The sequence below is a fragment of the Schistocerca nitens genome, chromosome 9 (genome assembly GCF_023898315.1).
Source record: "Schistocerca nitens isolate TAMUIC-IGC-003100 chromosome 9, iqSchNite1.1, whole genome shotgun sequence".
Classification (NCBI taxonomy): Eukaryota; Metazoa; Arthropoda; class Insecta; order Orthoptera; family Acrididae; genus Schistocerca; species Schistocerca nitens.
Genome location: NC_064622.1, coordinates 148,327,754 through 148,347,454, shown reverse-complemented (window position 1 = coordinate 148,347,454; position 19,701 = coordinate 148,327,754). Strand labels below are relative to the sequence as shown.

Genomic DNA, 19,701 nt, shown 5'->3' with positions numbered 1-19,701 from the left:
GTTCCTTGCATTCCTGTTGCCTCTCAGAACCAGAAGACTACACCTGCCCCCTTGACGGTGGGGGGCACTTCCCTGCTGTTGCTCCTGCACCACCTACTTTAGGAGCAACACCCCCTCAATCATCAGGAATATTAGTCCCCACTTCTGAGCCACAGAAGTGTAAGTCTTCTTCAGCTCCTCTCGCTAGGAAGGGGTCTTGGGTCACTCCCTTCCCAGGTTCCTGCTAGTGGGAAAGATGACACCTGCCAGTGGCTGAAGGTCCCAAAAGCAGCTGGTCATAGGGCTTCACACTCATCCTCAGTCCCAGAGATTGAATTAGTGAAGTCCTCTCAGCCAGGGAAACCCAAGGAGCAGCGAGAGAAATCCAAAAACAAGGTCCCCAAGACCAAGGGAATTGCGGTGGCACCCACACCACTGCTACCTACTAAATCTGAGTCTGCAGATGTGGTGGAGTTCCTGGTGTCTGCTGAGGACCTGGATCTCACTGGACCCTGACACAATGGGTATAGACTGCTCAGGCAAAAGGTCGGTGGCAGCAGGTGACCCTGGGGCGTAAACTGCCTCATTGAATGTTCCATGCCTTCCCAGTCTCACGATGACATCATCCTCCAGTGGAATTGCAGCGGTTTTTTCCACTGCCTGGCTGAGCTAAGGCAACTGTTAAGCTTTACACCTGCTTTCTGCATTGCCCTCCAGGAAACCTGATTCCCAGCAATGTGGACCCCTGCCCTCTGTGGCTATAAGGGATATTACAGGAACCATTGTGACTATAATCGAGTGTTAGGTGGAGTTTACGTTTATGTCCTAAACTCAGTCTGTAGTGAACCTGTGCCCCTTCAAACCCCTCTTGAAGCTGTGGCTGTCAGAAAAGGATGACGCAGGAAATAACTGTCTGCAATATATATCTTCCTCCAGTTGGTGCAGTATCCCTGAATGTATTAACTGCACTGATTGATCAACTCCCTAAACCTTTCCTACTTTTGGGAGATTTTAACGCCCATAACCCCTTGTGTGGTGGCACCCTGCTTACTGGCCGAGGCAGAGATGTCTCAGTTTGATCTCTGCGTCTTAAATACTGGGGCCGCCACACATTTCAGAGTGGCTCATGGTAGCCACTTGACTATTGATTTATCAATTTGCAGCTGAGGACTTTTCTTATCTATCCACTGGAGAGCACATAATGACCTGTGTGGTAGTGACCACTTCCCCATCTTCCTGTCACTGTCCTGGCGTCCGGCCCACAGACACCTGCTCAGATGGGCTGTAAACATGGCAGACTGGGAAACTTTCACCTCTGCTGTCACTGTTGAATGTCCCCCACACGGTAACATCGAAGTGATGGTTGAGCAGGTGACTACAACAATCATTTCTGTGGCAGAAAACACAATCCCTCGCTCTTTAGAGTGCCCCCGGCGAAAGGCAGTGCCTTGGTGGTTGTCGGAAGTCGCTGAAGCAATTAAGGAATGTTGGTGAGCTCTACAGCGGCATAAGCGACACCTTTCCCTGGAGCGCCTCATAGCCTTTAAATGGCTTTGCACCCATGTTCACCAACTTATCAGACGACGGAAGCTGGAGTGTTGGCAGAGATATGTCTCGACCATTGGGTGCCATACGTCACCTTTCCAAGTCTGAGCAAAGATCAAATGCGTTTTTGGGTACCAGACCCCAACAGGTGTTCCCAGTGGTAACATAAATCGTGTGTTATCTACCGACGCAAACGTGATTGCCGAGAACTTTGCGGCGGATGGAAAGGAAAGTCCTCTCGTTCACTATATGCCACAGTGAATCCTATAACGCCCCATTTACAGAGTGGGTGCTCCTCAGTACCCTTGCACATTGCCCCGACACAGCTCCTGGGCCAGATCAGATCCACAGTCAGATGATTAAACATCTCTCATCTGACTACTAGTGACATCTCCTCGTAATCTTCAACTGGCTCTGGTGCGATGGTGTCTTTCCATTGCGGTGGTGGGAGAGCACCATCATTCTGCTGATCAAACTCAGTAAAAACCTGCTTGATGTGGATAGCTATTGGCCCATCAGCCTCACCAACGTTCTTTGTAAGCTGCTGGAACGTATGGTGTGTCAGCTGTTGGGTTGGGTCCTGGAGTCATGTGGGCTACTGGCTCCATGTCAGGGTGGCTTCCACCAGGGTTGCTCTACCACTGATAATTATAATCGTCCCTCAAGTCTGCCATCTGAACAGCCTTTTCCAGATGCCAACACCTGGTTGCTGTCTTTTTTTGATTTATGAAAAGTGTGTGACACCACTTGGCGACATCATATCCTTTCCATATTATACGAGTGGGGTCTCCGAGAGCTACTCCCGATTTTCATCCAAAATTTCCTGTCGGTTTGTACTTTCCGTGTCCAAGTTGGTTCCTCCCATTGTTCCCCCCCCATATCCAGGAGAATGGGTTCCCGCAGGACTCTGTATTGAGTGTCTCTCTATTTTTAGTGGCCATTAACGGTCTAGGAGCAGCTGTAGGGCTGTCCATCTCACCTTCTCTGTATCCAGACAACTTCTGCATTTCATACTGATCCACCAGTAGTGGTGTTGCTGAGCGGCGCCTACAGGGAGCCATCCACAAAGCGCAGTCATGGGATCTAGCCCAAGGTTTCAAGTTTTGGGCCACAAAGTCCTTTGTTATGCACTTCTATCGATGTCATACCGTTCATCCAGAACCAGAACTTTACCTTAATGATGATCCACTGACTGTAGTGGTGACACATCAGTTCTTAGGACTGGTTTTCGATGCCTTATTGACTTGGCTTCCTCACCTTCGTCAGCTTAAGCGGAAGTGCTGGCACCACCTCAATGCCCTCCGCTGCCTGAGCATCGCCAACTGGGTTTCAGATCGCTCTACTCTGCTGCAGCTCTACAGAGCCTTTGTTCAATCCTGCTTTGACTATGGGAGTCTGGTTTATGGTTCGGCCGCATCCTCAGTGTTGCGTTTACTTGACCCAGTGCACCACTGTGGAATTTGCCTAGCGACAGGAGCTTTTAGGACGAGTCCAGTGACCAGCGTCGTTATGGAGGCCGGAGTCCCTCCATTGTGGGTTAGGCGTGCACAACTGCTGGCCAGTTATGTTGCACACATTCGTAGTTCTCCTTCACATCCGAATAACCGTCTCCTTTTCCCATCCATGGCGGTTCATCTCCCGCATTGGCAGGCCAGGTCAGGGCTTCCAATTGCAGTTCGTGTCCAATCCCTTCTTTCCGAACTGGAGTCCTTGGCTTTACCACCTATACTTGAAGTCCATTCACATACACCTCCATGGTGTACACCTAGGCTGCAGCTTTGCCTGGGCCTTTCACATGGCCTTAAGGACTCAGTTAACCCGCTGCCACTTCCTCTATTTTCTTGACATGCACCGAGGCCACGAAGTGGTTTCCACCGACGGCTCGATGGCTGATGGTCACGTCGCCTTCGCGTATGTCCATGGAGGACATATTGAGCAGCATTCCTTGCTCGATAGCTGCAGATTTTCACTGCTGAGCTGGTGGCTATATCTCATGCTCTTGAGCACATCTGTTCATGCCCTGGGGAGTTGTTTCTTCTGTGTACTGACTCCTCGAGCAGCCTACAAGCTATTGATCAGGGCTACCCTCATCATCCTTTGGTAGCGACCATCCAGGAGTCCATCTATGCCCTGGAATAGTCCGGTTGTTCAGTGGTGTTTATCTGGAACCCAGGTCATGTTGGAATCCCAGGCAACAAACTTGCCAACAGGCTGGACAAACAGGCTACGCAGAAACTGCTTATGGAGATTGGCTTCTCTGTAACTGACCTGCATTCAGTACTGCACCGCAAGGTTTTGTGGTTTTGGGAGATGGAATGGCTTAGCCTCAGCATGCACAAAAACTGCATGCCATTAAGCAGATTAAGAATGTGTAACAGTCCTCCATGTGGGCCTCTCGCAGGGACTCTGTGGTTCTCTGCCGGCTCGGCATTGGCTACACTTGGGTGACACACAGCTACCTCCTGCACCATGATGACCCACCTCAGTTTTGGTGCAGTGCCTGGCTGACAGTGGCCCATATCTTGGTGACTGTCCTCCTTTGGCTGCCCTTCGATGGACTCTTCAGTTACTGGACTCGTTGCCATTAATTTTAGCTGACAACACTTCATCGGCTAATTTAGTTTTACGTTTTGTACGTGATGTTGGGTTTTATCATTCTACATAAGTTTCAGCTCATGTCCTTTGTCCCTTTGTGCTCTCCACTCTAATGCTTTTAGGATGGATGTTTTAATGTGTCACCAAGTGGCTGGCTTTTCCTTTTTATTCTCGTGTTCAGCCAGCCACGGTCATCTGCTCTCTTCTTTTTACCCCTGTTTCTTGCTTCTTTCTGTGGCTTTCTTTTAGTATTGCATCCATAGTAGTGCTGGTTATGCTTCTGTCGTTCTTCTGGTTCTTCCTTTCTCCCATTATTGTGCTGTATGTCTCCTTTCTTTTCTTCTTTCCCTTGTGCAATTATTTTAATGGGAACAAGGGACCAATAACCTCGTAGTTTGGCCCCTTCCCCTCCCTCTTTTAAACCAAACAATCCAACAGACTTTTGATGAAATTTATGTTCTTTCATGGATCTTCTTTATCTTCTATACTAATGCTACTTGGTAGGATTCCAGACTGATGTAAAAATACTCAAGACTTAGTCAAACAATGGTTTTGAAAGCTACCTCTGTTATAAGTGAATTAGGGAAAGCATATAGTGGAGATGTGACTCAGACAGACTGAACAAAAAGATTGCTAAACAAGTAAGCTTTCAGCCAAAAGGCCTTCTTCTGAAGTAGACAACACACATACATGACCACTATCTCTGGGGCTGCCGAAAGCTTTCTTGTTTAGGAGTCTTCTTTTTTTTTACTCAACAGTAGCAATCTATCCTTCTCATAATATTGTCATATTCCATCCTGGATTTTTCCATTGTTTAATAAGAGAATTGTGTTTCCTTTGTATTCTTTTAGTGAGTCTCAGTCCGGTATCTCCTTTTCCTGCGACTAGTTTTGTATAAGTGCTCCAATTTGTATCACTGGTTGCGTACTCCCTTTGTTTTTGCATTCAACTGTTGACCTTTTTCAGAATTAATAATTATGTAATGGAAGTATAAAATACATAAAACAGCCCATTTATACAAATATTGGTCAAAATGTTGACGCTTAAGGCCAAGTCAGAAAGAAATAACTGCCTTGTGATACCACTCTACATGTGAGAGTGTACTACACTGAAGAGCCAAAGAAACCGGTACACCTGCCGAATATTGTGCAGACCCCTTCGCGTGCATGCAAAAGTACCACAACACAACATGGCATAGACTCGACTAATGTCTGAAGTAGTGCTGGAGGGAATTGACACCATGAATCCTACAGGGCTGTCTATAAATCCGTAAGAGTACAAGAGGGTGAAGATCTCTTCTGAATAGCATGTTGCAAAGCATCCCAGAAATGCTCAACAATGTTCATGTCTGGGGAGTTTGGTGGACAGCGGAAGTGTTTAAACTCAGAAGAGTGTTCCTGTAGCCACTCTGTAGCAATTCTAGACATGTGGGGTGTCACATTGTCTTGTGGGAATTGCCCCATTCAGTCAGAATGCAGAATGCATGTAAATGGATGCTGGTGATCAGACAGGATGCTTACATATGTGTCAGAGTTGTCTCTAGACCTATCAGGGTCCAATATCACTCCAACTGCACACGCCTCACACCATTACAGAGCCACCACCAACTTGAACAGTCCCCTCCTGACATGCAGAGTTCATGGATTCATGAGGCTGACTCGTCCAACAAGTCAACATGTTTCCAGTCATCAACAGTCCGAAGTCGGTGTTGACGAGCCCAGGAAAGGTGTAAAGCTTTGTGTCATGCAGTCATCGCGGGTACATGAGTGGACCTTCGTCTCTGAAAGTCCATATCGATGATCTACATCTACATTTATACTCCGCAAGCCACCCAACGGTGTGTGGCGGAGGGCACTTTCGTTGAACAGTTCGCACACTGGCACTTGTTGATAGCCAAGCATTGAAACCTGCAGCTATTTGCAGAAGGGCTGCACACGTTGAACGATTCTCATCAGCCGTCATTGCTTTCATTCTTGCAGGATCATTTTGTGGCTGCGCCTATGTCAGAGATTTGATGTTTTATAGGTTCCTGATATGGTGCACTCATGAAATGGTTGTAAGGGAAAATCCCCACTTCATCACTACCTCGGATAAGCTGTGTCCCATCACTCGTGTTTATGTACTTCACCTTCAGCTGCAGGAAGACGTATTGTCAATGTTTACTCACTTGTCCCTCTCTTTTCTCTGACAAACTTTGGTTGATTATCATTTTTTTTTTTTTTTTTTGTCATTATTAATGTAACGGTGGTACTTTCAGTATACTTCTTCTTGTCTGCATATCACTTTATCTCTGCTGAAGGAAGCTCCCAGCTGATGTTTTACATATCAACCCTTTCATATGGCTTGTGCATTGCCTTTTGGGTTTCCCCTTTCCCTAGACCTACACACAAGCCACTATCCAGGGCATGGAGGAGTTATTTTATGCCAGTATTAGCACCTGTCCTATTTCATTAGCATTTAGAGTATGGGAAAAATTGCATCTATATGCGTAATATTTTATGTGATCTCAACAATTGGAGGAGCTGAGTAGTTGTGCTTTTCTGAGTTATATGTATATAATGGTCACTTGGAAATGGCCAAAGAGACTTAAACGAGGTAGTGTTTTCTTGAGCATCTATGTTGGACTTTCTTATGGGTTATACTGATCTTTTATGATCCAAGCTGGGTGTGTCTGCATTTATTCAATGTTTGCAGTCATGCCATCTTTGATAGTTCTCCAAATGCTGAAACAGACTTTGCGGAATTTCATTTGCAGATGCTGGAAAGTTTATCACTCTCTTCCCAAGCAAACTCCCGCCCTTTTACCTTCTGTACTGCTGACTTCACACGTTAAGTCCAATTTATGTCACTTTGTAGTATTCAACCTGTACAAACTAGCTGACAGGTCCAGATGTAAGGCACTAATCTTGTAATTGGATACTGCTAGGCTCTCTCTTTGTTATCTTTTATTTATTCACATTTGAAGAAAGCAGCCTTTCTGCGTAGCAAATGGAATACTACCTAAGTTGTTCCTGAACAGTATAAGGAAAAGATAGGTTGCTACTCACTACAAACTTGACACATTGAGTTGCAGACAGGCACAGTGAAAAGATAGTTACACAATAAGCTTTTGGCCAAAGCCTCCTTCAGAAAAGAAGCACAATGAAAAGACATTTACACAGTAAGCTTTCGGCCAATGCCTTCTTCAGAAAAGGTATCTCTCTCTCTCTCTCTCTCTCTCTCTCTCTCTCTCTCACACACACACACACACACACACACACACACACACACACACACACACATATTCACATTCACATTCACACAAGCAAGCATACTTCACGCATTCATGACCGCCATCTCCTGTAGCATGGACTGGCATTCTGGTCTGAGCCGTGGAGATGGTGGTCATGTGTGCACGAAGTGTTCTTGCTTGTGTGAATGAATGTTGGTATCCCACTGTTGTTTGGGGCTTCTCCAGGCATGTCTTTGCCAATCATTGGGGATCATTTAAAGCAAGAATCATCACTGAGGACAATTTTACTTCAGTCAATAAAATTCCAGGCTGAAGACATGTCTGGAGACACCCCAGACAGCAGTGGGATACCAGCCTGACTGTTACCTACCATTCAGCCTGACAGCCAGGAATGATGGCCTGGAGTGCTATTTCTTTTCATTGCAGGACTCCTTTGCTTGTCATCTGTGGCACCCTTACAGCACAGTGGTACATCAACAATATTCTATGCCCCTTTTTGTTGTTCTTCATGGCAAGCCATTCAGGGCTTACAATTCAGCAAGATAATGCCTTCCTCTAAACAGTGAGAGTTTCTGCTGCTTGTCTTCATACTAGCCAAACCTTACATTGGGCAACAAGAGCACCAGATCTCTCTCCAATTGAGAACATTTGGAACATTATAGGCAGAGCTCTCCAACTATATAGGGATTTTGATGATCTAATGTGCCAATTGGACAGAATTTGGCATGATATCCCTCAGAACAACATCCAACAACTCTGTCACTTAATGCCAAGCTGAGTAACTACTTGCATAAGGGCCAGAGGTGGGCCAGTGCATTATTGACTTGCTCAATTTGTGAAGTTCTTTGCCTTGAATAAATCATCAAATTTTTCTGAAATTGTAATAATTTGTTTGTATGTACATGTACATCACATCTACCAACATCCATCTCATTCAGATAATTCCTTTGTAATGCATCTTTTCTTTTTGTGCACAACATGAACAGCAAGTGTTCCAATGCACTTCCATGGGCACACCTGAAGTTACTTCTGCATCTGACGATGTCCATCCAAGATAACATGCTGGGCCCTCACTACTGAAAAAACCTCAATCCAGTCAAAAATTTTACTCGATACCCCATATGATTGTACTTTGACAAGAAGCATATATGTGGTACTTAGTCAAAGGCTTACCAGAAATCAAGAAATACAGCATCTACCAGATTGCCTTGATCCAAAGCTTTCAGTACGTCATGTGAGAAGAGTGCATTGGGTTTCATATGGTCAATGTTTTTGGAACTCATAGTACTTGACAAGGAAGAGGTCATTCTGTTCAAGACATCTCATGATATTTGAGCTCATAATATATTATAAGATTCTATAACAAGTTGATGTCAAGTATATTGGACAGTAGTTTTGTGGATTCCTTCTACTACCCTCCTTGCAAACACATGTGACTTGCACTTTTTTTCCAACTAATGGGCACAGTTTTTTGTTGAAGGGATCTGCAATAGGTTATATTTAGGAGAGTAGCCAACTCAACCACAAAACTGGTAAGGAATCTGGTAGGGATTCTGTTGGGTCCTGGAGATTTGTTCAGTTTTAACGATTTCAGCTGTTTCTCAACACCCCTGACACTAGCACTTATTTCACTCATCTTTCCAGTGGTATGAGGATTAAATTGGGCAATTCTCTTAGATTTTCATTTTTAAAGGAACATTTGAAAATGGAGTTAAGCATTTCAGCTTTTGCTTTGCTATCCTCGGTTTCAATTCCTGTATCATTTGCAAGTGACTGGACACTAACTTTGGTCCACTAACAGCCTTTACACATGACCAGAATTTCTTTGGATTTTCTGAAAGATCATTGGACAGTATTCTGCTATGATAGTCATTGAAGGCGTCACGTATTGCTCTCTAGGCAGCCAGTCACTTTTCATTCAGCATATCTCTATCAATAGTCCTATGCTTTGTTTTACACCTGTTATGCAGTAGTTTCTGCTTCTTTCAAAGTTTCTTTACAGTGACTGTATACCATATAGCAGCGTTAATCATAAAGCTGTGAGCCTCAGTACTTGCAGATGTTAGTAAATATTTTTATTGGAAAATACCACTGTAATCAAGTAAACATTAAATACCAATTGCAGATAGACAGCAAATATCTAATATAACTGGGAAGGCAGCAGCTTTTTTCAGATTAGCAGCTTTCTTTCTGATTAAATTTAGCTGCCATAAGCACACATGGTGTTAAGCAGTGTAGTGATTAGTTTATCATTAATACAGTATACAAATTGAGTTCCTCTGATTTGCTTATCTTTTGTTAATGTATACTTTGACTCTTACATCCATGAAAGTTCTCCCTCTTGTTGGCATATATTGGACAAAATGAACGTACGAGTGACTAGTTGAAATTTGTGAAGAAAAAACACAGTATTTCTCATGCATATCACCAAAAAGTAGATGCAGTTACAGAAACAGAAAGAAATTCTGTTCTTAAGTTATAACATTTTACTTCAGAGGCAAACTCATTGTAACATGTATTACAGTGTAAAGTAGGGTACTCATTTCACCCATAATGTTTATATAATTTCTCTGAATACAGTTAGCTTAGTCATGAAAGCAGAGATACTCTATAACATTCCTAAAATTTTTGAAGTCTTTCACCAGAGGAAACAAAGATAATTCACAAATATATCTCATGGAGATTCACAGTCTATCAAGCAAGACCTTCATAACTTCTAGTTAATGTAGCATTTAAGCAAGCGAAGGATATTCCTCAATATCTAGCAAAAACTCACAGTCTGTCAGGTAAGAAACACTATGTGTCAGTCTTGGGTGAGTGTTCAGACGTAATCATCTGGCAGTGTACACTGCTGATCAAACCAAAATCTTTTGGGAGATACTACTGGGTGAGGCATTAATGGCAAAGTCTGTCAGTGCTACAGCAATAGGTATGGCATAGTCCAGTGGATCCTGGCATGTCACCTGAGGAAGGGCTGTGCAACATGGAATGGTTTGGGCATTTTATTGCAAGTTTAATGACTTGTTTAAAACTTTATTTTATTTTAATGAGACTGGTGTTTGAAAAATATATCTGATGTTTTACTTTAAGTCAACATATCAGATAAGTCCTACCAATAGAAATAAAAATTATATTAACTGCTGAAGATGCTGATATTCTTGTGAAATAAGTTGTCTACTGTGCTTCTTGCAAGGGTCGGAAATGACGGTCTGCCTGCAGCCACAGAGCCTGCAGGAGCTGGTGATGGCTGCTGTGGTGACCAATGTGTGTCAGAGAGTGCGCCAATTTCTGGCAGGCTTTTCTCAGCATGGTTATATCCTCAAAAGGCTCATCCCCAAGCGGACTAAGATGCCTCCATCATCACTCAAGCCACTCCATGAATTCCTGTACAGCAACCTACCTCCAGTCCTGTGTGCCCAACTTTGTGAAGAGGTGAGCACCATCTATTTATGTTTATTTTCTCTTCCCATTTTAGCTGTTGCATTTTAATTTTTTGTAATGTAATGTGTTTCATAAAAGTATTGTTACTTCCTACTTTATATGATAATTAAGTTCATTTCATCTTAAAAGGTTTTGAAATATGGTGCTACAGAAGGATGCTGAAGATTTGATGGGTAGATTGCATAGCTAATGAGGGGGGGTTCTGAATAGAATTTGGGGGAAAAGAAAATTATGGTATAACTTGACTAAAGGAAGGGTTCAGTTGATAGGATACATTTTGAGACATCAAGAAATTGTCAATTTGGTATTAGGGGGAAGAGCAAGAGACGAGTACAGATTCAAAAGGATGTGGGTGGCAGTAGTTATTCAGAAATGAAGATACTTGCACAGGATAGAGTAGCATGAATGGAAAGCTGTATAAAACCAGTCTTTGGACTGAAAACCACAGCGGCAACAACAACAGCAACAACAAAAAATGCCTTTAACCATCAGGATAATACTCTATGAGGAATTGCACATACAGGATGACCCAAACGTCTATTAATGTGACACACAAGCCTGAAGCAACTTGAGGTTTTATTGAAACCAAAAATGTGTGCAAAAACTGGGCAACAGATTTAGCTGAACAGCAACACGCCAATGACGCCACATGAGGACACTCACAACTGCAGAATTTGGGCTGCTGAAAATCATAGAACTGCCATGAAAACCCCATTGTATGACGAGAAAATCACAGTTGGGTGTGAATTTACCACATTGTTTGTAATCGGATCCTTTTTCTCCAAGGGAATGCATGCTGCTTCTTTTTAACCTATCACCATGACTGGTGTGAGGTACACTCATACATTACAGAATCACATAATCCCTAGCCTGGCTGATAAACACCTGCGGGAAAGTATGACTCTTATGCAGGATGGCACTCAATCTGTATTGCTATATGTAAGAGAGATCTCTTGCACCCACCATTTGTTGGTGATCGCATGCTAAGCTGCCACTTGGCCTACCAGGTACCCAGGCCTCAATCCGTGTTGGTTACAGGCTTACCTGAATTTGCAAATATACTCGTATCATCCTGTCCCATTAGGGATGCTGAAGGACAACATCCAATGGCAATTTCTTGCCATACCTACTGAAAAGCTGTACACTGCTGCTAACAATATTGTCCCTCGTCTACAGGTATTGTTAATGAACGATGGTCGGCATGTAGAGCATTTGTTAGGAAGAACATTGTCTTTGCTAAACATCAGTTGTTGTGCTAAGTATTGCTTTTGTATTCTATGAAGTGCCATCTGTTGGTCATTCTGTGAACTTTTTTTTGTTTCCATAAAGCCACGCATTTGTTTGAACAATTTTTACCTCTCTGTCTTATTATTCTGTGACTTACTGAATTTTCAAATGTTAATCGACTTTTGGGTCACCCCGTATATAGCTCTTCTTAGCGAATGCTGAAATAGATTCAAATATAACTCCGTCTGTCTACAGTCACAGACATAACTGCAACTGTGCTGCACATTATTTAAAATAATCATATTTTGCATTTTGTGTTACAAAAAATATTTATCTGATCAAGTAGACTCGATGTCTATGTACAGAATAAAACTGTAGCTTTTAGCTTGTGTAATCTTGTATTGCCTCAATTTTCATACACATCTCTTCGTACACTTTTCAGACTAGTTACATAATTGTACTTTCTTGTGTTTTTTACAACTTGCGTGCTCCATACTTTAACATCTGACCAACAACTTCAACAGCTACCCCAACAACTGGCCCACTTTAACAGTTATCTCGTGCTTGGCCTTGCACTGGCCATTACATAAAAATTTAACAATCGGTGATTACTAGTTACTTAATAGTATTAATACTGTTGTAAAATTTGAATGAGAAGTAATAGGTTCACAAGGACTTAAGTGTAATAGTAAGTTTTATTGTAATGAAGGGATTATTTGACAATGTATGTTTTCATACGCAATTTATTTTCTATATAAAATTTCATAAAGTATTGATTTTGAACAATTACTTTTGAAACATGCAAATTTCTGTGTAAGGGCTTAATGATTTTCATTGTTAAAATTTATAGACGATTCCCTGCTAAAAATTTGCTACAACCAACTGCCTTGTAATATGTATTAAAGATTCCTAACTATATCTATTTACAATTTTAATAATTGATCTTGATGTTGTGCAGTATTTTTCTAGAATTTTTTAATCATTAATTTTGCATATTTTATCCAAAAAGTGCATAACATGAGTAAATTATTATCTTTCTGGATTTGAAATTATTGTTTCAACACAAAGGAGATATGTATAGAAGAAATTCCAAATAATCCAGTTTTGTAATCTTGCAAATGGAATAGTATAACCAACTTTCTTATTCAGAGGGCATTCAAATAGTGTTGGACAATGAACAGTAACAGTGAAAGGAATAAAAACATTGATGGATATTAAAAAACTCAATGAAAGATACAATGTGTTGTGGAATTCACTGAACATTATGTATTGTTAACTCCTGTGTGAAATCTAAGGATGCCACATTCCGGGGTTGAATATGACATTCTTGTTTTGAAAATGTGTGATTAATATAATTGTTGTCTTATATTTATTTTTAACCAGATGACAGTCATAGAATTTACTGTTTCAACTGTGACAGGCACCTTCAGATCTTTAAACTAGAATAATGAAACATAGCAAAAAATATAAAAAATAACAGCTTTATAAAAGGAAAACGTTCAATGTACATAACCCAGTGTTGCAGTAGAAGCAGCCTCGTAATGCTGAGGCATGTATGTTGTCATATAGCTAAAGGTAATGTGTAAAGGAGTTTATGTACAGAAATACAAGAGACCTTCCTCCTGTCTTATTTTTTGTAAGCTATGGCTGACACATGTTAATAGTTCACTCTATATCTTATTTTAAAACATACAATGAATATGTAGTAATCTTGTGGTTTGATCATTAGATTGTGTTTTTTGTCTTGCACATCTCTCTATGAACCCTTATACATGTTAGCTGAGGTAGTATGGCAACACATGTATCAGTGTCATGAAGTTTCCTTTCTGCAACGCTCTTTTGCTATTACTTATGATAATGTTCATCTTGAAGTTGATGCGTAACATGTGAGAATTTGATAATCAGTATTTTTTTATGTTTTACATTTGCAGCTGTTGGCGGCATTTCAGAATCTGACTCGAGAAGAAGCTGAAGCGGGTGTTGGTAAAAGTGGGTATGGGGAGGCACGGTGGCAGCTGATGAATGATGTGTTGGAGGCCCTGCTACATCCCCAGCTATGGAACCTGAACCTCTCCCTGTGGCCCTCAGCACTTGCATCCACTTTCTACAGGAATGTGCGCAAGCTGACTGGTCTGAAGGTGTGACAGTGAGTGGGAAACCAGTTAAGATATACATACAATCTTTAGTTAAAATTGTGTTCTGAAACAGAAATCGACTTAGTCACTTTCTTTATTTTTATTGTCCTTCCTGACGCTGTTGGGTGATGTGTCATAACATTTATGGCACTCTTCTTTGCCTAGAGTCTGCAATGTTTCACAAGCATTAAGTTTGAATCTAGTTCTTCATGAATTCCTGCTCAAACATTTGAGTGGAGTGAAAGCAAGACTCCCAAGAAATTAAACAATAGGTTTCTGTCTGAATTTTCATTGCCAAACAATGAGTGGGAAATGGGCAAATGAGGAATCAGATTGACCATTATGTGGTGTAGTTCTGAGAAAAAGTGTTTATTTGCTTGAAAATAGTCAAGGTAATTGACAAAATAATAATTACTGATTTGAGGGAAAATTAAAATATTTCATGAACAACTCCTGCTGATGTGAAGTGTCAAAAAGTCCAAATAGTTATTGTACATAAAAAAGATGCATTGCTGTAATATTTGATTTTTAATGTGGCTTCCTTTGAATCAAGTACAAAATTTAGTACATTTCAAGAGCATCAGCAACTAGGAAAACAAAGCAAATGTAAAAAATGTATCGCTTCAAGGCTTATCTATTTTGCACATAAAAAGTTACATTGGTGTGATATTTAACTGACAAAATGGTGTCTTTTAAATCAAGACCTAAATTCAGGACATTTTAAGAACAGGAGAGGCTAGGAAAGCAAATAAGATGTCAGTAAGATTATGCATTCTGAACACAATTTGATAATGAAAAAAAAGAAAGAAACCAGTCAAATGTTTTGTGAAACGATTTGTCCAGAAGTAAGAAATAAAACAGATTATAGAAACATTTGATGCACCTTTGAATGAGGCTTGATATCATGTGCAGCAAATGAAGTGTGGTAAATGTTTCTTTAATCTATTTTATTTCTTACATTTAGATAAATCTAAATCATTTCACATAATTTTTACCTGACTTTTTAAAAATTTATTTATTTACTTTTTTACCAGTGAGTACAGGTCACTAATGAGTAGAACTATGTCATTTCAGAATTACATTTTGTTGAGTGTACATTCAAATGCACCAGAAATTTTTTATATGCAATACCATGGCACAAGATGGCATCCAAGGGGAATGGAGTTCATGGCACTGTCAAATTGTGAAATACTGGTCTATAAATGATTGTCGATTGGCTTCACTGCCAGGTGATACATTACATTTTCCAGATTTAATGAAGGAAGCTCTCAGTGATGTTTTTTGTGTGTAATAGGTTATAAGCACTTTTATACATATGTGCCTCACAAGCATCATTGTTGAATGAAAGAGCATCATTCCATCAAACAAAGTTATTTTTCAGATTTTATTCAACTGTTACAAATTGATATTGAGATTAAAACATAACTGTGTGGGTAGTAAAATTGTGAACAATGAGTAAGTTGTAAAATGTAAACTGTCAGGGCCAAAAATGTCGCAGCTATTAAAATATTATTGGCTATCATCTGTGCTCAAAACTTGACTATGACACTGTAGCCCAGAATATTTTAACAGCACACTGCTCTACATACTACAGTTTGATGTTAGTGGCAGTTTCAAAATGCATGCTACCTGGATTCAACCTCCAAACGTCGGCCTTTATGTTGTGTGCAGCTTGGACCTCTCCTACAATATGTCCGTCACTCCAACCCCCTCCCCTTGCCCGCGAAAGGCAAAGGTCCCGAGTTCAAGTCTCGGCCCGTCATACAGTTTTAATCTGCTAGGAAGTTTCATATCAGCGCACACTCCGCTGCAGAGTGAAAATCTCATTCTGGAAACATCCCCCAGGCTGTGGCCAAGCCATGTCTCCGCAATATCCTTTCTTTCAGGAGTGCTAGTTCTGCAAGGTTCGCAGAAGAGCGTCTGTAAAGTTTGGAAGGTAGGAGACGAGGTACTGGCAGAAGTAAAGCTGTGAGGACGGGGCGTGAGTCGTGCTTGGGTAGCTCAGTTGGTAGAGCACTTGCCCGCGAAAGGCAAAGGTCCTGAGTTCGAGTGTCGGCCCAGCACATAGTTTTAATCTGCCAGGAAGTTTCATATCAGCGCACACTCCGTTGCAGAGTGAAAATCTCATTCTGGAAACATCCCCCAGGCTGTGGCTAAGCCATGTCTCCGCAATATCATTTCTTTCAGGAGTGCTAGTTCTGCAAGGTTCGCAGAAGAGCTTCTGTAAAGTTTGGAAGGCAGAAATAAAGCTGTGAGGATGGGGCGTGAGTCATGCTTGGGTAGCTCAGTTGGTAGAGCACTTGCCTGCGAAAGGCAAAGGTCCCGAGTTCGAGTGTCGGCCCAGCACACAGTTTTAATCTGCCAGGAAGTTTCAACTTGGTGATTGCTTGCTTTCCATATTTTTAATTATTTCTTAGCAAAGTTATGTGGTGTTACTTTTAAGTTCAAGAACTTCAAAATATTGATACTCAGCAGAGTGAATATGTTGATTTCATGAATTTCATCCCATATTCATATTACTTCAATTTTTGTCTAATCTTTTAGCTATCCACATTTTTACTTTAATATTTAGGACACATATTTTGGGATACTTTACTAAAAATTGTTTTATTGAAATGAATACCTTCATAAATACATGCGGTTACAGATCTTGTCTTCTGATGTTATTTTTGCATTTGGGATGGTTGCATTTTATTTGGAATTTACATCAGATTTCTATAAACTGAACAGCGACTTGGGCTACAAGGAGCACTCCGCCCAGATGCGTGGCTGCCGGAGTGCCTGCCAGGCCTGCGGACGCTAGTGTCTGTGGACCTGCGCGAGAGCGGCTCTGACCTGCTGGTGGCTGCCCTGGCCCGAAACTGCCCGATGCTCGCAGAGCTCCACTTGGCATGGGCAGAGGCCGTCACCGACCGGGCAGTGCCTGCGCTGCTGCAGATGCGGAGCCTGCACTGGCTCGACATTGGTGAAACTGGCATCAGCATCTCTGGTGTTTCTGACCTCATTAGCGGTCTTCCATCTCTTTATGAAATTGCAGTGAGTATCTATTCACAGATACTTTAACATAGGGATTTTTCACTGTTATCACATCCTTGGCACGTAAACCAAAGGATTAAGAGACTTTGACCTGCCTGATAGGGAATCTCAGCAGGAGAAGAAAACATCTAAGAAAATAACTTATTTCAAAGCATATAGATTACTGAGAGGTTATTGAAATAAAACACACTCCATCGTAAATTTAGGTACCTTCATGGGAGAGCGATAAATCTAAAATCAGAGACCGTGATAGTGTATCACTGTTCTGCCCACTTGCAGTGAAGTACTCAGTCTGTCGACCCAGCAGCACCAGCAGCAACAGTACTTAAGTCCTTGACAGACACTATGGACAGAACAGCCTCTGCCCTGCAGACTTCCATTTAAAAGTGAAATGACCTGATGTGAAGACAACTTTGCCCTCTGTCTCTGTCTCTGATGCCATTTGCCAGTCTCTGCCTTCCTTGTGGAGGGAGGGTGATTACTTTGATTGGAGGTTGAGGGTGTCTGTCTGGTATCTCTCCTAGTAGCTGTATCCTTTCTCTCTCAACCCGTGTGCCCTCTGATTTCCTGAAAAATGCTACTTTACTTATTTCACCTATCTTGAGAGCATGATTTTACTGTCTAGTTTATGCCCTTGCTTCTATCTCTTGTGAGTTGTTGCTCCTCAGATGTTTTGACAACTCCCAAAACACAGTGTTTCTGTATTTTATGTGTGTGCAGTTGACACAGACTACATTTTCTTATTATAAAAGGGGTATATTGCTGTCTTTTATATTTTGTCATATGGTTCTCACAGTCATAATCCAAATCATGCATGCCCATTACAGTAAGAATTTATTTCTTTTGACAGTTACACTCCAACTGTCAGAATACAGTGTGCATATGTTAACTGTGTTAGAGCTGCTTTTGTTACTGAAACCTCTGAGTTCCATTATTTTATGACGGGCCCTATGCCTTGACATAAGGTTCCATGTTTACATCATCAAGAATTTCTTTCTGTTAAGTTTCCAAAGACATGACTTATTGTTCATGAATACGACATTGTATCATCTACGTCAAGCAGACAAATGTGTTACTATTCTGAAATTTTGAAGAAAATTTATCTCAATTTATGTGTTCTCATGTTGAAACCACAGAAAATTGCATGTAGAGTCCTTGAATATTGTACAGTCTTTGTCTCTCATTAGGCAATCTCAAGAAGTTTTCACTACTTCAAATACTGACAAAACATGTTATCAGAGAAAGATTGACACATTTTGTAAAGATGACAAGTAATATCTACATTATATAATTTCGTGTACATTCATAAGAAGAGTTAAGTGTGGAGCGTACAGCAGGCTAGGATATCAAAGATTTTATCAAAAATTTTCCATCCTGTCTCTCATTGATTACTGTAGTATTAAAATGGAAGAGAACAGACAGAAAACTGAAATAACTCCATCTTCACATGTTCCTTTACTAAGAAAGGTACAGAAGTACAGGGGCTGGACATAACTATGGAAGCGTGATGAGAAATGCTTGCTTGAATATAAATACAGATGCTAGGAAAACCTATGAATTTTGCTGTTTGTATTTGACAATTACTGGCATGTACACAATGTCCCTAATACATTGTAAGTGTTAGCTGTGGTCAGAGCAGTGTTCTGTGTAGTTGTGTGCATTATGTTAGAGTAAAGTGAAGTCAAACCTGGGCACATTATTGGTGCTCATATGGTGGGTGCTTCGGTCACCTAGGAACGTGAAGTGTTTGGTGTTTCAAGTGGTACCATATCAAAGACTTATATTGCATACAGGGAAAGCATTGCTATGTCACAACATGGACAAAAATGTGTGTGCTGAATGATTGTGACAGATATTCATTGAAGGGGACTGTGGTGAAAAATAAGGAAACGACAGCTGCAAAAATCCTTGTAGTACTGGATGTCACACTCGCAAACCTTGTCGGCACCGAAACAGCACAAATGTGGCCCCATAACCTGGAAATTGCAGGGCTAACTGGGGTTCCAAAATCACACTTCAGTGATGCAAATGCCAGTAACAGAAAAATGTGGTGCCAAAGCCATAAAACTAGACTGTGGACCAGTGGGTGAAAGTCATTTTGTCACCCATTTCACACAGTTTCCAACTTTAGCTGAATTTACATCCCGAGAATGAAACATGGCGGGGTTTCAGAAATGATTTGGGCAACGATACCTTGGTATTCCATGTGACCTGTGGTTACTCTTCAAGGTTAATAATAATAATAATAATAATAATAATACTTTATTCAACATCAAATGATTAATTGCATATGTATGAAAACAGGTTACAGTTCTTGATACATAGCACAATAATACATTCTTCTGAATACATCATTGATTAACAAAATGATTAAATTACTAGTAAAATGGTTTGCTTAACACTATTTACATATTTTTTCGAAGCACTTTGTATTCTGCATGTAAGTATGGTATTCTTTTAATGTGTAAAATTGATTTTGTAACAGGAATTTATTTAGATGGAATTTAAGCT

General features: G+C 41.0%; 1 protein-coding gene across 2 annotated transcripts in view; it reads left to right on the top strand.

The window, feature by feature from the left end:
• LOC126203706 (uncharacterized) overlaps positions 1-19,701 on the top strand; it is a 66,894-nt gene that overhangs the window by 12,933 nt on the left and 34,260 nt on the right. For both annotated transcript variants that reach the window (XM_049938075.1, XM_049938076.1), the window contains exons 2-4: positions 10,545-10,783; positions 13,951-14,157; positions 16,885-17,190. In XM_049938075.1, coding sequence (XP_049794032.1) covers positions 10,545-10,783; positions 13,951-14,157; positions 16,885-17,190 — 752 coding nt within the window. The remainder of the gene's footprint in view (positions 1-10,544; positions 10,784-13,950; positions 14,158-16,884; positions 17,191-19,701) is intronic.